The sequence below is a fragment of the Abrus precatorius genome, unplaced genomic scaffold (assembly GCF_003935025.1).
Source record: "Abrus precatorius isolate BTA unplaced genomic scaffold, Abrus_2018 Scaffold10, whole genome shotgun sequence".
In the NCBI taxonomy this organism is placed as follows: domain Eukaryota; kingdom Viridiplantae; phylum Streptophyta; class Magnoliopsida; order Fabales; family Fabaceae; genus Abrus; species Abrus precatorius.
In genome coordinates this window covers 2,259,397-2,277,436 of record NW_020874292.1, presented here as the reverse complement: position 1 = coordinate 2,277,436, position 18,040 = coordinate 2,259,397, and the positions used below count along the sequence as shown (strand labels likewise).

Sequence of the window (18,040 nt, the reverse complement as noted above, 5' to 3'; positions counted from 1 at the left end):
AAATTATCATCAATTAAGTTATATCTGTGTTCTATACTTGGAATTTTCCATTGTTCCAATGTTGATGCAACTCGTTGTGATTGGATGAGGATAAAAATGAGGGAGCAAGTACTACCTAATCCATTGATAAGCTACATAGCATTGGAATAAAAATATTATAGGAACATAACTGAGAAATGAAGAAAAAATAAAAATATTATTATTATTATTATTATTATTACTACTACTACTATTATTATTATCATTATGAGATTCTTATAGTATTGTAGTAATATTTTTAAATAAAAATATATAAATAACTCAGATTTAGTAAAGAAAAAAGATTCAAAATATAAGTAGTTAAAATTTAAAATGAAAATCATGTAAAAAATATTTAATGAAAAATATTATAATAAACAGAACGTTTTAAAAATAATTGAAGTTGAGAAACATTAACCTATTATATTTATTAGTGAATATATTTATTATATGTATAATTTAATATTATGATAAATTAATTTTTTTATTTTTATATAAAAATAGATATAATAATTCATCATGGAGTGATAATGTAAAAAAGTTATAATGTTAATGCATTATAGTAAAATTTATATAAGAAAAGGTAGTATTAAATAATTGTGAACTCACATGTGAATAAAAGGAAAAGATTATTATATAAATATCACATTAACGTAAGCATAAAATATTTAAAATGACAAAGTATTTGATATTTTTAGATTGAAGAAAAAACTATTGACGATATGTTTTGTCGAATTATAAGTTAAGTAGACATAAAAAAAAAATCAGTAGAATAATTACAACTATTAACGATTTTGTAAACATGGCAGAATGAGCCGTACATCTTCCAAACAATTTTCAGCATTTCCTTCCTTAAACAATATAAAGGAATATATATATAATTGTTAGAGTAAACAAAGAACTAAGGTAAAGATTAAATTCATGGCAAGTGTTAACACCAACATGTGGTGTGGTTACGGTGAAGAAAGCGACATGCAGCTGAGGAAAAGGCATGAAAATGGAACTCTAAGATGTCTGAACGCCAAACAAGGGATAGTCATTTGGTCATCACTCTTTCGCTATAAATAAATACTCTGATATGCATACTTTTTATTCAATCATTCTTTCGTAGCATTTCATTGACACAGACAACAGTGATTGATGGCAAACTTAATGCAACAGCAACATCCAACAAGGCTTGGAGGGAGCAATCGCATAGTTGCTGTTGAAGTCACTTCTGGCAACCTTCCAAATCCTACACCAGAGGCCTCCACAGATCATGAGGTCCCTCTCTTTCTTTCTTGCTTCCTGTGTCTGTTTTTTATAAGCTATTTTTTGAACACTCTTAAATAGCTTCATCTTTAATTTAACATTGATGCATCAATGAGACAGAAACCTGGGTGGAGAAAGTTCCTGTCCTATGTTGGTCCAGGATTCCTTGTTTCCTTGGCTTACCTTGATCCTGGGAACAGTAAGTCTCTTGCTGTGTATATGCATATACAGCTATGTGTGTGATTTTGTGTGTGCTTATTGGCCTTTTGTCACTGTGCAGTGGAAACTGATCTGCAAGCAGGAGCTAACCACAGATATGAGGTATAACATTTAAGTTTTTGTTATTTTGTAAGAAACAGATACTTATTGGATTTTCTGTAAGCTAAGATATAATATCTAAAATTGAAATGAATGATGGTATTCAGCTGCTGTGGGTAATTCTCATTGGATTGGTGTTTGCGCTTATAATTCAGTCGTTGGCTGCAAATCTCGGCGTAACCACGGGTTAGATCCAATGCTTATTTCCTTCTTCTGTGAACTTAAATTTAATTATCTTCTTATTTTACTTGATTAAGATTTATGTCTTTCACCTCTTATATTAAATAACTTCTTTCACCACATATGCCTCACTCACTCACATATTCATATATGTATACACACCAACCCTTCTTCCTGTCTAATGAAGTTGGAAAAATAAAGTTTCACAGAAGAAAACGCGATTCACTACCCTTTGAAATAAAAAATATTTTTTTTTATAATGTTATTTAATTTTTCCTTTTTCTTTCTATCTAATTAACATCTCAAAATTAGGTGTCAGCATATTTCTTATAAAAAAATGTGATCCACCGTAGACATAAGAAGAGAAGAGAGGGAATTAAAAGAATGAGATAAAATTATTAAATTTATCAAAATACTATCAAAATGATTATAATCAAAATTATTTTGATAAAATGCATTTTCTCTCTAATAAAATATTATTGTGATTTGAATTTTGCAGGGAAACACCTTTCAGAAATATGTAAAGTGGAGTACCCATTATTTGTGAAGTACTGCTTATGGTTATTAGCAGAGCTTGCTGTCATAGCTGCAGATATACCTGAAGGTTTTGATTTGTTTTTCTACTTTCTTTTCACCTTTTTTTTCCTCCTTTCAATTAAAATCATATAAATAAATATTAAGTCAAGAAGAAGTTTGTGTGAAGTTTTAATTTTGTTTTTAGAAAATATTTACTTTTTTAAAAAAGAAAAAAATTGTTATAAAGTTGACAATATATATAGACACAAATACAAGTTGAACTACTATACATTTTTATACTCATTAATTTTTATCTAAAATTTGATTGTTGTAGTGATTGGCACAGCATTTGCGTTGAACATACTCTTCCACATTCCAGTATGGGCAGGAGTTCTGGTGACTGGGTGCAGCACCCTCTTATTTTTGGGTCTGCAAAGATTTGGGGTAATTTAGCTTTTTGTAATAATTAAAAAATATGAACATATGATATATATCATTTAAGATATACAATTTCCTAATAATATTTAATTTAAGATTTTGGTTGTTTATCAATTGAAAACAGATAAGAATCAACAAAGAGAATTTAAATTTGTCTTATTCTCAAATATGTGGCTTTCACTCCAACTTTTTCTATTTTTATGGAACTGCTACTTTTATTTTCATCCAGTTTATCACGGCCTCCTACTATTATATTTAAATATTTATGAGTTAATATAATAATATGCCTTCTCTATTAAAAATAGAATATTGTCTTTTATAGTTCCTACCATTTGTGTAATTTTGAAGAATAAAAAGAAAAAATAGATTTCATAATTTAAAAAAAAAATTAAGTATGGTTTAAAAAAATAACAAATCGTTTATTTTAAAGTTGAGCAGAATTACTTTTAATAATATTGATTTGAATCACTGAATATAACTAATATTATGTTTCAAATTTAACTCTAACTTTCATATTAAAAACAGTAGTTTTAAAATTAGACTGACCATTAAATCAGTGAAAGAATTAGTATATAGTATATTGATTCAATAGTTTTAAAAATACCTTAGAATAAACATTTTTTAATAAAATAAAAAACAATATTTTATTATAAAATAATCTATTTAAACCAATTTTTTATCCTAAATCTTATGTAATTTTGATCGATTTTGTCTGCTTTAACTATTTTTCATTTTACTGATTTTTTGAACCGAACGAACAAGTTAATTAACTAATTTCTCTCATCTAATTTGGATTGAATAACTATGATTAAAACATGTCACTGTTGGAGAAATTGATTATATAAATTAACCTGGTATATATATTTTCAACTACAACTAGTTGAACTCTAAATGTCACAAATTGGCTTAAAATTGTTTCTCTTAGGCATTGATAAGAACTTATTTGGGTGTTTGGACAGGTAAGGAAGTTAGAACTGCTGATATCGATTTTAGTTTTTATAATGGCCGGATGTTTCTTTGGGGAAATGAGTTACGTAAAGCCTCCTGCTTCTGATGTATTGAAAGGGATGTTTGTCCCAAAACTCAGCGGTCAAGGAGCCACAGGCGACGCCATTGCCCTTTTGGGTGCTCTTGTCATGCCGTACGTAAAAAATAATTTTAATTTCTGTATTTAATTTTATGTACTAATGTATCATTCAAAATAAATATTGTTAAGTTTGCATAATTATCTCTTTGAATATTCATTACCTGAAATTTTGCTTTTGACAAAATGCAGTCACAATCTTTTCCTCCACTCTGCGTTGGTGCTCTCCAGAAAAGTACCCAGTTCCGTGCGTGGAATCAATGTAAGACACTTGAGAAAAAAAAACTATCATGAGTGAAAAACTTTTAATTTGGAAAAAACAAAACAGTTCAAATGCACATCTAATTTAGCTTTGCTAGTATACTATGCATAAACTCACACGTGTTTGCTTTATTACGCAGGATGCATGTAGATATTTTCTCATAGAAAGTGGGTTCGCCCTATTTGTGGCATTTCTGATCAATATTGCAATGGTTTCTGTGTCTGGCAGTGTTTGCTCTGTCAGCAACCTTTCTGCAGAAAACGTTGATCACTGCAGTGATCTTACCCTTAACTCTGCTTCCTTTCTTCTCAAGGTTCGTAATTTGATTGCCCTAGTCAAGTTATAATATTAAGTTTAAGGATGAGAAAGCCCTAGACTCTTGCTTTTGATATTCTACTGTAAAATTAAATGCCTAATTTTCAGCGCCAAGTTATCTCATAGGATGTTCATTGCTTGTAGAATGTGTTAGGAAAATCAAGCTCAACCATTTATGCCATTGCATTGCTAGCCTCAGGACAAAGTTCAGCTATAACTGGAACCTATGCAGGGCAATACATCATGCAGGTCATCTAGGAATATCATTTAAAACACTTTCATTTCAATTTTTTTTAATAACACACACGTTTTGATGAAGGATTTACTGAATAGGGATTGTTGTATATTGGTGCTATTAGGGTTTTTTGGACTTAAAGATGAAAAGATGGATTAGAAACTTTATGACAAGAAGCATTGCCATAACACCTAGTCTTATTGTAGCCATCATTGGTGGTCCTACTGGAGCTGGTCGGCTAATCATTATCGCATCGGTTTGTATATTCAATTCATTCTTTCTTTGTTTAACATGTGTGTGTGTATATATATATATATATATATATATATGCATTAAACTATTCACGCACACTAACTGACTGAAATTATTTTGCAGATGATACTTTCTTTTGAGCTTCCATTCGCTTTAATACCACTCCTGAAGTTCAGCAGCAGTAGTACTAAGATGGGACCTCACAAGAATTCTATGATTGTGAGTTGTTTTCTATCTTGTTTATGTATGTATGCTAATTTAAGTTGGATTACAAGAATGAGAGAATTTTATCCCATTTGATGGTTACTGGCCATTAACCCAGAATAAGGTTAGAGATAAAGACATTCTTAATTAAAAATTAGAGAAAGAATATGACACAATTTTCTTGCAGATCATTGTCATCTCATGGTTACTAGGCTTTGGAATCATCGGTATCAATATATACTACCTCAGCACATCCTTTGTGGGTTGGCTAATTCATAGCAGTCTACCAAAGGTGGCAAATGTGTTCATTGGAATCATAGTGTTTCCACTAATGGCACTTTATGTTGTTGCAGTAATCTACTTAACTTTCAGAAAAGACACTGTAAAGACATTTATAGAGACAAAGAATGAACCAGCAATGCAAACCCACATGGAAAAGGGATTTATGAATAATGGTCAGTTAGAGTTGAGTCATGTTCCTTATAGAGAAGACTTAGCTGATATCCCATTACCAGAATAGGAGACCAATCTATAAATTGAATGCATCACAACGAGAAGGAATTTTGTCCATAAGTATGAAAAGTCACGTTGCTTTCAAGTTATTCTAAAGAGTAACGAGACGGTTGGTTCTCATAAATAATTGATTGGAAGTGATTGTGATGTTAGGACCTTCAGAATCCTCTTCTTTTGTCACATATGTTCCTGTTGTGCGTTATACTGTACTAATGTATGTTTTATAGTTTTTATAATATTGCCTCAAGTTTACACGAAAACCAGTTCATTGTAACCCACACAGTCAACTGGCCTTGAAATTTTTTGAATAAGAAAACCCATGAGTAAGTAGCTCTGTCCTTTTCTCCATTCAGGGGGAAGGCATAACTGAAGGTGAGACCTTACAGCTTGTACTGTTGTATTGCAACCATTTTCTCTTAAGAAAGTGAATTGTGTTCTCTTGTGTTTTTCTACCCTACCTCTGGCTCTACATGTTTTTAGGCAAATTTTGACTCATCATAAAGTTTACATCATGTGTCCATGAGACAAAATCCACCAAGATATAATCAGATTGAGTAACATGGACTAGATTGTACAACAGCACAGGCATTAGAGACACACGTCACCATGGCCTGGTAATCTAACTAAAAAGATTTATGAAGACAACAATTTTTCATGGTATATTAAGTCCACACAAACGAAAATAGAACTGTAGAACATCAAAAGCTACTTGTTTCCTTAATCCAACTTCAGCTTTAATTGCAACCAATACAGGCTCCATAATAACTTACACGCCACAATAAGCTAATTTCCTCTTCATTTCCTGAAATCAATGACCATATAAGATTGCACCATTGAAGTCCCAAAACTTATGCTTACTTCCCTAATTAGTCTCAACTAGTTATTCCCTGATACAGATCTTAACAGCGGACGAATGGTTGTGGGCTAAGCATTACTAGGGACATTAAACGTGGCATTTAAAGAGGTTGATTGTGATTGTTGCATCGTAGATGGGGCAATCTTTGCCCCAACCTAAACATGGTTTAGAAAAGATACGACCTAGGCATGGGGTATGAAAAATTTTAAAAGTTACAAGACTCAATATGATTAAAACATTAGAGTAACATAAATTAATATTAAAAAAACAATCTTAAATCAAAATAAAAAATTAACTAGTACGGTTTTATAATAAAATAATTTATTAATGAAAAAATACCACCTATTATGTAACATCTAACTTAATTATGTTTTTTAATTTTTTAAATTTTTTGTGAAATAAAAATAATTAAAAGTAATAACACAATGTTAAGAATGCAAATTCGAAAGTCTCCATTTCAAAAGGAGTTTTAAAATCACTGTAAATGAATGTGATTCTTAAGAGTATAAATAATATCAAATTTTAAAAATAAAATGTGAACTTCTCTCACAATTTTTCTATATTTTTTTCATTTGAGTCTCAGTAATTTAGTTTTTTTGTAATAATTAAAAAATATAAATATATGATATATATCATTTTAGATATTACAATCTCCTTTATTATTTAATCTCCATTCATTTTTTTCATTGTTTGTCAATTGGAAGCAGTTAACGATTATGCTTCTAATTAACGATTAGCAAAAGAGAATTTGAATTTGTCTCAAATTTATCTGTAGTTTTGAAGAATGAGAAGGAAAAAAAAAAGATTTCATAATTTAATAAAAATTAAGTATAAGTTTTAAAAATTAGTAAATATTTATATTAAAGTTTAGTATAATTAATTTTAATAATATTAATTTGAATCACTGAACATAATTAGTAGTATGTTTCAAAATTAACTTCAGCTATAAATTTTACATTAAAAACAATAGTTTTATAACTAGACTGACCATTGAATTAGTGAAACATTAATTTATAGTATATTCATTCAATAGTACTTAAACCAAAGAAAAAAAAAACAACAAAATATGTTTTTTAATATTATGTAATATATTAAGTAATAAACCTTATATTAAATTATAAAAATTTAAGTTAACTGAAGTTTTAAATTAACATAAAATGAATATATTGCATATCTTATAAGCTAAAAGAATTATAATAAATAGTTAATGATAATAATGTGTATGTAAAACCTTTTCCGAGCCGGTCGTCGCTCTCTTCAACGTAAGTACATCACGTATTGCACTCAAACTTTTGAAAAAGACTATTTTAAAAAAACCAGAATGGTCGACCCTCCGTGTTAATTTTGATTTAATGTCTGTATTATAAAAGCAGCCCAACACAAATGAAACTAATAGCAAGGATGAATGGCCACCTTAAAGCCCAATATGTGTTGCATACCTCAGGGTCTTCTTATTTGATGAATTTTTTATATATTTCCTTTCTTATTTTTGTACAGCTCATGTCTTCTAGAAAGAATTGGTTATGCTGAGTCATTACGTTATTTCTGTCATATATTTTTAGAGCTTGTTATAGGATAGCAATATTCACCTTTCTGTTAGAATTTTTGTAGATTTCTTAAGATTTGCTGAGCTGTAAAATAGTGCTAGCCTTTTATATATACACACATTGTACAATGCAAAAATAGTGAATGCAAAACATCTATCAATACTCTCAATTTATACTGTTATTACAAGTTCTTTTATGGTATCAGAGCTCCATCAGAGCTTTGCTGCTACCCACAAATGCCGAAACATACCTCTCCTTCTTCAACCCATAATCCTCCATCAACACCACGTCTTCACAAACCACCCCTGTCAATGATAGTGCATCTTTTCAAGATCCAGCACTAAACCCGTCTAATTCATTCTACATACACCCAAGCGAGAGTCCTTCCACTGTGATTGTCAGTCCCGTGCTCATCGGAAGTAATTATCACTCATGGTCTCGTTCCTTCAAAATGGCCCTTGTCTCTAAAAACAAAATGGATTTCTTAGATGGCTCCATTGTTGTCCCTGCCACTACAGATCCCCTATATTCAGCTTGGGAGAGCTGCAACACATTGATCATGTCTTGGATTCTTAATTCTGTCTCTCAGTCCATAGCTCAGAGTGTGATTTACCTTGATCATGCCTCTGAGATATGGAAAGATTTGAGGAAGCGTTTCTCCCAAAGTGATTTACTCCGCATTGCTGAACTCTAGGAGGAAGTTTATGCTTTAAAACAAAGGGCATCAATCTGTCACTGATTATTTCACTAGCCTGAAATCCTTATGGGAAGAGCTTGATAATTATCGACCCTTCATTCCATGTAATTGCCCAGTCAAAACCTACCATCATCAAGACTTTATCATTTATTTTTTGAAAGGGCTTGATGAGCGTTTCTCTGTTGCTCGTTCCCAAATTCTTCTCATGGACCCATTGCCCTCAATTAATCGAATTTTCTCTATGGTTATCCAGCACGAACGTCAAATCCTCAACCCTGTAAGCATCCTTGCTGACCACCAGGTTCTCTTCAACTCCACTGAAAACCGTCGCCTATTAGCTAGCCGAGGGTCAGCCAATGGAGGACGCGGAACATCGCAGAAGATATGCACCTATTGTGGACGAAGTAGCCACACAATTGAAATTTGTTACGCTAAGCATGGTTATCCACCAGGCCACCCTCGTTACCCAGGGCGTCCCCGCTTCCATGATCGTAGCTCTGGTAGTGCTGCCATCAATAACGCTGTGTCTGATGCAAGACAATCTTCTGCAGAAGGAGTTCTTAAGGATGATTCAGAACGGGCCGGGTTTCATCTCTCCCCAGACCAATATCAAAGTCTATTGGCTCTCCTCCAACCAATTACGGGTTTAGGCCCAATCTTGCCAATGTCACTCAAGCTATTGAGCCATATAACACCATTTCTGGTGACCCAATGTCAGGTAACCATTTTCCTTTCTACTTGACCCAAAGTAAGCATGCGTCTTTATCCCAACAGAATCACCACACAGCACACACAACGTCTTCCATTCCACGCAATAGCTCTTGGATATTAGATTCTGGGGCAACTGATCATATCACTTCATCTTTTAATCAATTTGAAAATTATTCTCAAATTAATCCGATCATTATTAAACTTCCAAATGGGTCATCAGTCATGTCTAAATTTTCAGGTACAATTAGACTTTCTTCTTCTCTCACTCTTTACAATGTTCTTGATGTTCCTAATTTCAATTTTAATTTAATTTCCATTTCCAAATTAATTTCTACTCTTTCTTGTAAACTAATCTTTTATGATAATCTCTGTGAAATTCAGGATCTGAGCTCATTGAAGATGATTGGTTTGGCTAAATTAGAAGAGAGTCTTTACAATTTAGTGATTGGCAAAAATGAGTGTTGTTCACTTCCTCCAAATTCTCTTGTTAATTCCTTTATAGCCACCCCTGTCACCATGACCAATATTTGGCATTTCCGTTTAGGACATTTGTTTGGAAAACGTTTGAATATATTAAATCAAGATTTCCCTTTCATCTCTAAACACACCATGGAAACGTGTGATGTTTGCCATTTGGCCAAACAAAAGAAATTATCTTATTCTATAAGTATGAGCAAAGCATCCAAAATTTTTGAGTTACTACATTTGGACATTTGGAGTCCCTTTTCAAAAATTTCTATACATGGTCATAAATATTTTTTAACTATTCTTGATGACTATAGTCGTTACACTTGGGTTATATTACTAAAAACCAAAGTTGAAGTCCAAAATAGTGTTCAAAATTTTGTCAATCTTGCTGAAAACCAATTTGATACAAGAGTTAAAATCATTCGATCTGATAATGGTCCTGAATTTTTTATGACAAATTTTTATAGATCTAAAAGAATTTTACATCAACGAAGTTGCGTGGAAACATCCCAACAAAATGGGAGAGTAGAAAGAAAGCATCAACACATATTAAACGTAGCTAGAGTTTTAATGTTTCAATCTAATATTCCAAGTAATTTTTGGTCTTATGCCATAAGTCATGCTGTTTATTTAATAAATAGAGTTCTATCTCTTATTATAAATAATAAATCTCCTTTTCAACTTTTGTTTAACAAACCACCAAATTTTGCAATACTCAAGGTTTTTGGATGTTTATGTTATGCATCATCTTCCATTACTCATAGAAATAAGTTTGATCCACGCTCACGACGTGGTGTGTTTTTGGGTTTCCAAACTGGGGTAAAAGGAACTATAATATTGGATCTTAATAACAGAAATTTTTACATCTAGAAATGTCCTATTTGATGAAATGCAATTTCCCTTTCATAAACAAAAGCAGCCCATTACTTCTCCCTTTTCTTGGCCTATTGGACCGCCAACACATCTTCAGCCCATTTCTCATGAGTCAACCAATGACCTTGGCCAGCAGGATACATTGCCCACCCCAAACTCCTCAGCCCAACCATTTAGCCCATCTATACACCCTCCCTGTGCTACTCCACCGACGTTATCACCTCACTCTACCCCTACTCTCAAATCCCTAACTGTACCCCATTCACCCAAACCTTGTCGCTCAACCCGTGTTTCTCATCCTCCACCCAAACTTGCTGATTATTATTGTAACACCTCTTCTAATTTGTCATCACCATCATCGTCGACATGCTCATATCCAATTTCTACATTTGTTGATTTTTCACGCTTGTCACCTTCTCATCATCGTTTCATCTTGTCTCTCTCCACTGAGTCTGAACCATGTGGGTACGAGGAGGCCAACACCATTCCTTACTGGCAACAAGCTATGAAGGCTGAAGTAGAGGCTCTGGAACTAAATCAAACTTGGGCTATCATTGATATTCCTCAACACATAAAACCCATTGGATGTAAATGGGTTTATAAGATCAAGAGATTTCCTGATGGAACAGTTGAACGTTATAAAGCACGCCTCGTTGCTAAGGGATATGCACAGACCGAAGGCATTGACTATTTTGATACTTTTTCCCCAGTGGTCAAGATTACTACAATCAGAATGGTTCTTGCTCTAGCCTCAAGCAAGCGATGGCCAGTGCAACAGCTTGATGTCAACAATGCTTTCCTACATGGTGATTTAAACGAAGATGTTTACATGACGCTCCCTCCCAGTATGTCCACTTCACGTCCTAACCAATGTTGTAAATTGTTGAAATCTTTGTATGGCCTCAAATAGGCTAGTCGTAAGTGGTATGAGAAGTTATCTGTCTTACTCCTGTCATGTGGGTATGTGCAAGCTCACTCTGATCACAGTCTTTTTATCAAATCTGTTGGTGAAAATTTTATTGCTCTGATTGTTTATGTTGATGATATTGTCCTCACTGAAAATTCCTCCGCGGAAATGAACATCATTAAAGGCATTCTTCATTCTACTTTTCGAATTAAGGATCTTGGGATTCTTAAGTATTTTCTGGGTATCGAAGTTGCCTACTCTGAGCAGGGCATTTCTCTATGTCAACGTAAGTATTGCCTTGACTTGTTGCAAGATTCTGGCTTGTTGGGTTCTAAACCAGTTTTCACACCCATGAACTATGCTCTCTGACTCCATCATGACTCAGGTGCTGTTTATCCTAATGCTTTGGCTTATCGGCGATTAATTGAGCGTTTACTGTATCTTACGAATACTAGGCCTGACATTGTGTTTGCAACCCAGCAATTAAGTCAATTTATGAATACTCTAACCCAGGCTCACTTCAAAGCAGCAACACGTGTTTTGAAATATCTCAAAGACTGTCCTGGTAAAGGATTATTTTTTTCCAGAGATTCTCCCATTCAACTTCTTGGCTTCAGTGATGCTGACTGGGGAGGCTGCCTTGATTCTAGAAAATTAGTCACAGGTTATTGTTTTTTTCTTGGAAAATCTCTTATTTCTTGGAAAACAAAGAAACAAACCACAGTTTCTCGATCTTCTTCTGAGGCCGAATATAGGGCCCTTGCCTCAACTACATGTGAACTACAGTGGCTCACCTATCTGCTACAAGACTTGAAAATTTCTTGTTCTAAGCCTGCTGTTTTGTATTGCAACAACCAGAGTGCTCTACACATAGCAGCCAATCCAGTTTTTCATGAGCATACAAAGCACCTTGATATCGATTGCCATTTGGATCAGGAGAAGGTTCAAGCAGGACTCATGAAACTGCTACCAATCTCTTCCAAAGGGCAACTTGCTGATGTGTTTACAAAAGCTCTCTTACCAAGGCCTTTTGGTGATATTCTTTCTAAGCTGGGGTTAATTGACATTTTTCAACCACCTCCAGCTTGTGAGGGGATATTAGAAAAGCAGCCCAACACAAATGAAACTAATAGCAAGGATGAATGACCACCTTGAAGCCCAATATGTGTTGCATACCTCAGGGTCTTATCTGATGAATTTTTGATATATTTCCTTTCTTATTTTTGTACAGCTCATGTCTTCTAGAAAGAATTGGTTATGCTGAGTCATTATGTTATTTCTGTCATATATTTTTAGAGCTTGTTACAGGATAGCAATATTCACCTTTCTGTTAGAATTTTTGTAAATTTCTTGAGATTTGCTGAGCTGTAAAATAGTGCTAGCCTTTTATATATACACACATTGTACAATGCAAAAATAGTGAATGCAAAACATCTATCAATACTCTCAATTTATACTGTTATTACAAGTTCTTTTAGTCTGTGGTAGTAAATCACATAATTTGAATATCTTAAATGATATATATCATATTTTCATATTTCTTAATTATTACCAAAAAAACTAAATTGCTATGAGAGTCAAATGAAGAAAATATGAAAAAATTGTGAGAGAAGTTCATATATTTTATTTTTAAATTTTGATATTATTTATACTCCTATGAATTCACATTCAATGGTGCAATCTTATATGGTCATTGATTTCAGGAAATGAAAAGGAAATTAACTGATTATCTTGCAGCAATAAATGTCAACCGCTTTCTACGATATGAAAGTGCAACGGTCAGCAATTCAATATTGAATTTACTGGAAAATCTTTAGGTATCAGCAAACAGTAGTTAAAGTCACTGCCAACTCCACAAGGTTGAGCTCAGCAGTTCTGCATGCTAAACTTAAGTTGATATTTCATCAGCAATTTCTTACCACATTCTATTGTCGACCACAGCAGAAATAATGCCTTTCAGTGTCTCCTGCATAACATTGAAATATGAGGGGTTTATTTATTGTTTCTTCTCCTTTCCCGTGACGAAGAGAAAATCAGTAAAGCGTACCGCAGAATGGTCTTTAAGACCAAGTGACAGCACCAATGGCCGGGAGGAGCCAGACACGCTGCAAATCAGGAATTGGAGAGTCAATATGATTACCTAAAACGAATTACTAAAGTATACATGCACAAGGGTCATATATTAACAACTATTTTAAAATATCTCTTTTTAAGGGATCTTTGAAACTCATGTTAATTTTGAGAAGTTAACAGAAGTTGAACACAACGGAAAATAAGAGTTCATCATAACTAGGAAGAATAGCAGAATACTTACCTCATATGTTCAATCAGCTGGCGTGCGCATGCTACTAACATTGGCTGCATCAATGCATTCGGTGGATAAGAAGCACAAACTTCATAGAAAAGATCAAGGAGAACAAATATTTCCAGACATAGGCAAGCCTACCTCATCCCGTTTGCCAAATATAACAGAAACATTGAATGTTGGATTAATAGAAACCGCTTCTTCCTTCCTGGCAATGAAAACACACATACACAACTGTGTGAGCAACCCTTCTCTTAAGCATCACTACTTTAAAAGTGCACGATGATCCAGAATTTCAAGCTGAAAAAAAAAAAAAGGATTCTCTTAAGTTTTAGTTCTCATACGACTACCAAGTCCAGTGCCATTAATACTTATCCACAATGAAGCAGATGCACTAGCCAATTGCCATATTAAAAATATGTAAGAAGAAGGGATGAGGGTAAATGCTTTCGGTGTGTCCAGCCATATAGCCCAACAGATGTCCAGAAAAAACAAAGCATCAATTTGGCAGAAGATGAACAATTGGAGGAAGATGAGAGATTTGTGAAGACCAACTCTCAGAAAGGAGAAACGCTACGGGAAGGTGAACCAGTTGAATTTACATGTCAGATGCTTGATTATCTCTCTCTTAAGTAGGGGGCATTACACAACCACGAACCACAGAGCTTTGTCATGTGGGTAGGTCCCATGTACTCATCATGATTGATAGCAGGGCAGGTAATACCTCCATTACTCGGGTGTTAGTAAAACACTTGGGATAAAATGTATCCCCAACCACCCCATCTGGAGTTAGGTTAGGGAATGGGCAAAAGAAATTTCCCAAGGGTGCTGTGAAGATTTGATGTTGTCAATATCTTATCATGTCTAGAGGAGATTTTACTCATTTGAGTTAGGAGGAGTGGATCCAACTTTAGGCTTGGTATGTTTGGAAACCACAGGTGACAAGAAGGTTAACTGGACATCTCTACCATAGTCCTTTGTCCATTAGGGGATGGCTATTCTAATCTAAGGTGACCTGAGTCTAACTAAGGCAATGCTATCCAATAAAGCTCTGCATAAATTGTCAGATGTGGAATTCTCTTCAGTACCATTTGTTCTCTCTGAAATTGTTGCTCAAAATTTTATTTGTAAAGAAATATAAAGGAAAACAATGAAGTCATATGCAGACCTGGCATACAATATTGTCCCCATGGTTCCTATTTGAGTGGCAATAACCTGAGAAGTACTCAGAACGTTTAGAACAGTCACCATAAAAACAGATCAAAGCTCCACCAGAACTCACCAGAAAATGATCTTCATAACTCGAAATCATAATCTCTGTTTCATTTCCCTGAAAAGTAAGCAATTATTCAATATTAATTATCAACATTTTAATATTAATATCCCCTAATAATTATTAAATTAAATATTGAAAGATAGTTTTACGGGATCATTTAGGATCCCTCTCATTTTACGTCAAAACACTCCCTGTTTCACTTCATCAATTCTAACCACATTTATTTAGAATCTTGTCAACGCCTATGATTGTGCCACCTAACTACAATTTTGTTTTATTTGAACAGACATAATTGATATTGCGCTTTATTTGTCAAACTTTACATAATTGGTCTCAGGGCCAAATATAAGAGGAGGGTTTAGGCACTCATAATCAACACAAACTATTTGTAGAGTCTCGTGACATGGATCGGAGTCTGTCCTTCATAGGTTATTCTTCCTCTCTTCCTAATTCCTACCTTTCCCTTGCCATTGCTCCAACACATACATGTGGCAGAGCTTTGTGTGAATTGCTCGGGATGTTCTAAGGAAATCATTGTATCTAATATAGAGTGACTAGGCAACCTAGCTGCATTCTTGAGTTGTTTTTCGTAACCCTTCTAATAACATCTATAATTTTCTATTTTGTAGGATAAAATATACTATTTTCTCTTGATTGTTCTTTCCTCATTTCTCTCTAATGAAATTAATTTTTCTAAATATAAAAAAAATCAAAATCTTTTTTCCTACAAATAAAATCTACTACAGATGATTTTTTCCAACTTCAATATTTTCTGAAAATTTTCAAACCCAAAGAGCAGCAGAAAGAGAAATGAGTGAGGGAAATGCATACCTTGATTTGCCGAGAGAAATTCAGTTGGGACACAGGGAACTGTGGGGCTAAAGAAGTGTTACTGCCTATATTCATTGACCAGGTCACTACTACTACTTGGTTTACGAGGATTAGCTGCAAGGTTTTCACAGGTCACGTTTCACTCACCGGTCACTTGTACTGCATAAAATAAAACAAATACAATAAAGTATATAACTATATAACTATATATATATAGGTACAAAATGTCGCAATTTTACCAAGTTCGAAAAAATACATGTTCAGAATTACTAAAAAATAGTTCAGAATTACAAATAAATAACACCAGCTCACGTTTCAAACTTTTTTTTTTTTGAAGATGAACTTTGTTAATGTACATTTGATGATGGCATCTTATTTCTCAAGGAAAAATAGCACCGAAGCACAAAGTAGTACTAATTAACATACTAATACAACATATAGATTGGTCATATTTTGTTATTCATTTTCTTTTAACCGACACTAGTTCAATCCTTCTATTATCACATTATACAAAGACCTAAAACCATCACCTCAAACTGAACCATCCACGTGACTAGAAAATTCTAGCTGTAGTGTAAAAATAAAGCATAAAAAATAATAATTGCTGTTGTTACTAAGTTCAAAATCACTAATTTTATATTTCTTTGCAAACAAAACTTTGAGCAACAATTTCTGAGAGAACAAATGCTGTTCAGGAGTTAGACAGCTAAGGAGGAAATCTTGATTAATTGTACTTGATAAAATCTGGCACCCTCTGTTCAAGTTCTAAAATCATGAAAACATGTCATTTTCATTGCCATTATAATTCGACCAACAAGTGCAGCAAATAAACTTCATTAAATGTAGATTAAAAGGCAACGGAATGCTAATTTAAGGGAAGATAAACAACGATTTACTTACATGAAACAGAGGTAGGAGGTGGATAATTAATTAGCTTTGTGCAGGTAACATTACACCCAAGTTCGCTGCCGAAGTATCATTGATCGAGCAGATTAATCACCGTGAGAGAGGATCAATTTCACTCTTCAAACATATTCCTAGTTCGTAGTGTATAATAAAGGAAGAAATTCGCTAACCTGAAAGAACAAATTCAGTGGGATTGTTCTATGTGATGCGCAATTCACCGCTAGCCAGAAGTTTTGCACCCTACCATAACGAAGTACGAAGCCAAGTTATCACGTTTGATTCGTGTTAGTTTTCGGGGCAGGGCTGACCCGTGGATTGTCCCTAGCCTGACCCGGAATGTTATGGGCTATTTAATTTTGGGCCGGACTAGTTTCTTTGGGTTGCTTTTTACACTTTTTTGTTTGTTTATTTATTTATTATTCTGTACATACCCCAAACGGCAGGTTCTCTCTCCTCGTCGGTGGCGAAGCTCACCGCGTCATCAAGGTGCATCCCTTCCGACAAGGATTTTCACTTCTACCGCAACTTCGAGGAGTTCAAGGTCCCCGTCGAGGTAATCGCGCGGGAATCACAGGTTGATGGTCGAGGCCATTGGCGCCGCCGCACGCGGCATTCCCCGTTCACGTCGATGACGCATATGACTGGCTTGTGAACTTGAACGACTGCGTTTTGGAGCTGTTTGATGCTTCTGCGGACGAGTTTCGGAAGGTTCGGCAGCAGGAGGAGGAAACTGGGCGTCCGGCGAAGCATTTTATGGAGGAAGACGGGTTTCGATTGGTTTCTGGGAGGAAGAAGAAAGGGGGAAGAGGGAGCGTGACGGCGATGGCGACAATGACAACTGAGTCTGAGACAAATACGGGTTCGGCTTTGGCGATGCCTGGAGTTACGGTGGATTTAATTTCCCGAAATCTCTTCACAAATGCTTCCGGAAACTAATTTCCAGAACGTTTAGTTTCGGAATTTAATTTCCGGTAGGCGTTGAATGTGAACTCCTCGCTTGTCCAAAGCTATCTTTTGTTTGAAGGGGTGAAGTATACGAAATTGATAAATAACTTACCTTATGCGAAAATGTTGCTT

General features: G+C 34.2%; 2 protein-coding genes across 3 annotated transcripts; one reads left to right on the top strand and one right to left on the bottom strand.

Annotated features, from left to right (window-relative positions):
• The first annotated feature begins 1,158 nt into the window (after window positions 1–1,158).
• LOC113867378 (metal transporter Nramp5-like) lies at window positions 1,159–5,593 on the top strand. Its single transcript, XM_027502664.1, has 13 exons — window positions 1,159–1,281; window positions 1,390–1,468; window positions 1,550–1,590; window positions 1,695–1,773; window positions 2,267–2,371; window positions 2,618–2,727; window positions 3,681–3,862; window positions 3,998–4,067; window positions 4,207–4,380; window positions 4,527–4,631; window positions 4,742–4,873; window positions 4,993–5,088; window positions 5,261–5,593. The coding sequence occupies exons 1-13, from the start codon at window positions 1,159–1,161 to the stop codon at window positions 5,591–5,593; spliced, it is 1,629 nt and encodes a 542-aa protein (XP_027358465.1).
• A 7,683-nt stretch (window positions 5,594–13,276) lies between these two features.
• LOC113852833 lies at window positions 13,277–17,210 on the bottom strand. Of its 2 annotated transcripts, XM_027483211.1 has the most exons (9): window positions 17,134–17,210; window positions 16,958–17,022; window positions 16,058–16,216; window positions 15,233–15,280; window positions 15,119–15,165; window positions 14,092–14,158; window positions 13,960–14,003; window positions 13,693–13,750; window positions 13,277–13,611 (listed from the first exon to the last, which is right to left on the bottom strand). In XM_027483211.1, the coding sequence occupies exons 3-9, from the start codon at window positions 16,130–16,132 to the stop codon at window positions 13,561–13,563; spliced, it is 390 nt and encodes a 129-aa protein (XP_027339012.1). In that variant the 5' UTR covers window positions 16,133–16,216; window positions 16,958–17,022; window positions 17,134–17,210; the 3' UTR covers window positions 13,277–13,560. The 2 variants fall into 2 exon arrangements, with proteins under 2 accessions (XP_027339012.1, XP_027339013.1); XM_027483212.1 differs by having other exon boundaries at window positions 13,424–13,611; window positions 16,958–17,135.
• Between the last annotated feature and the right edge of the window lie 830 nt (window positions 17,211–18,040).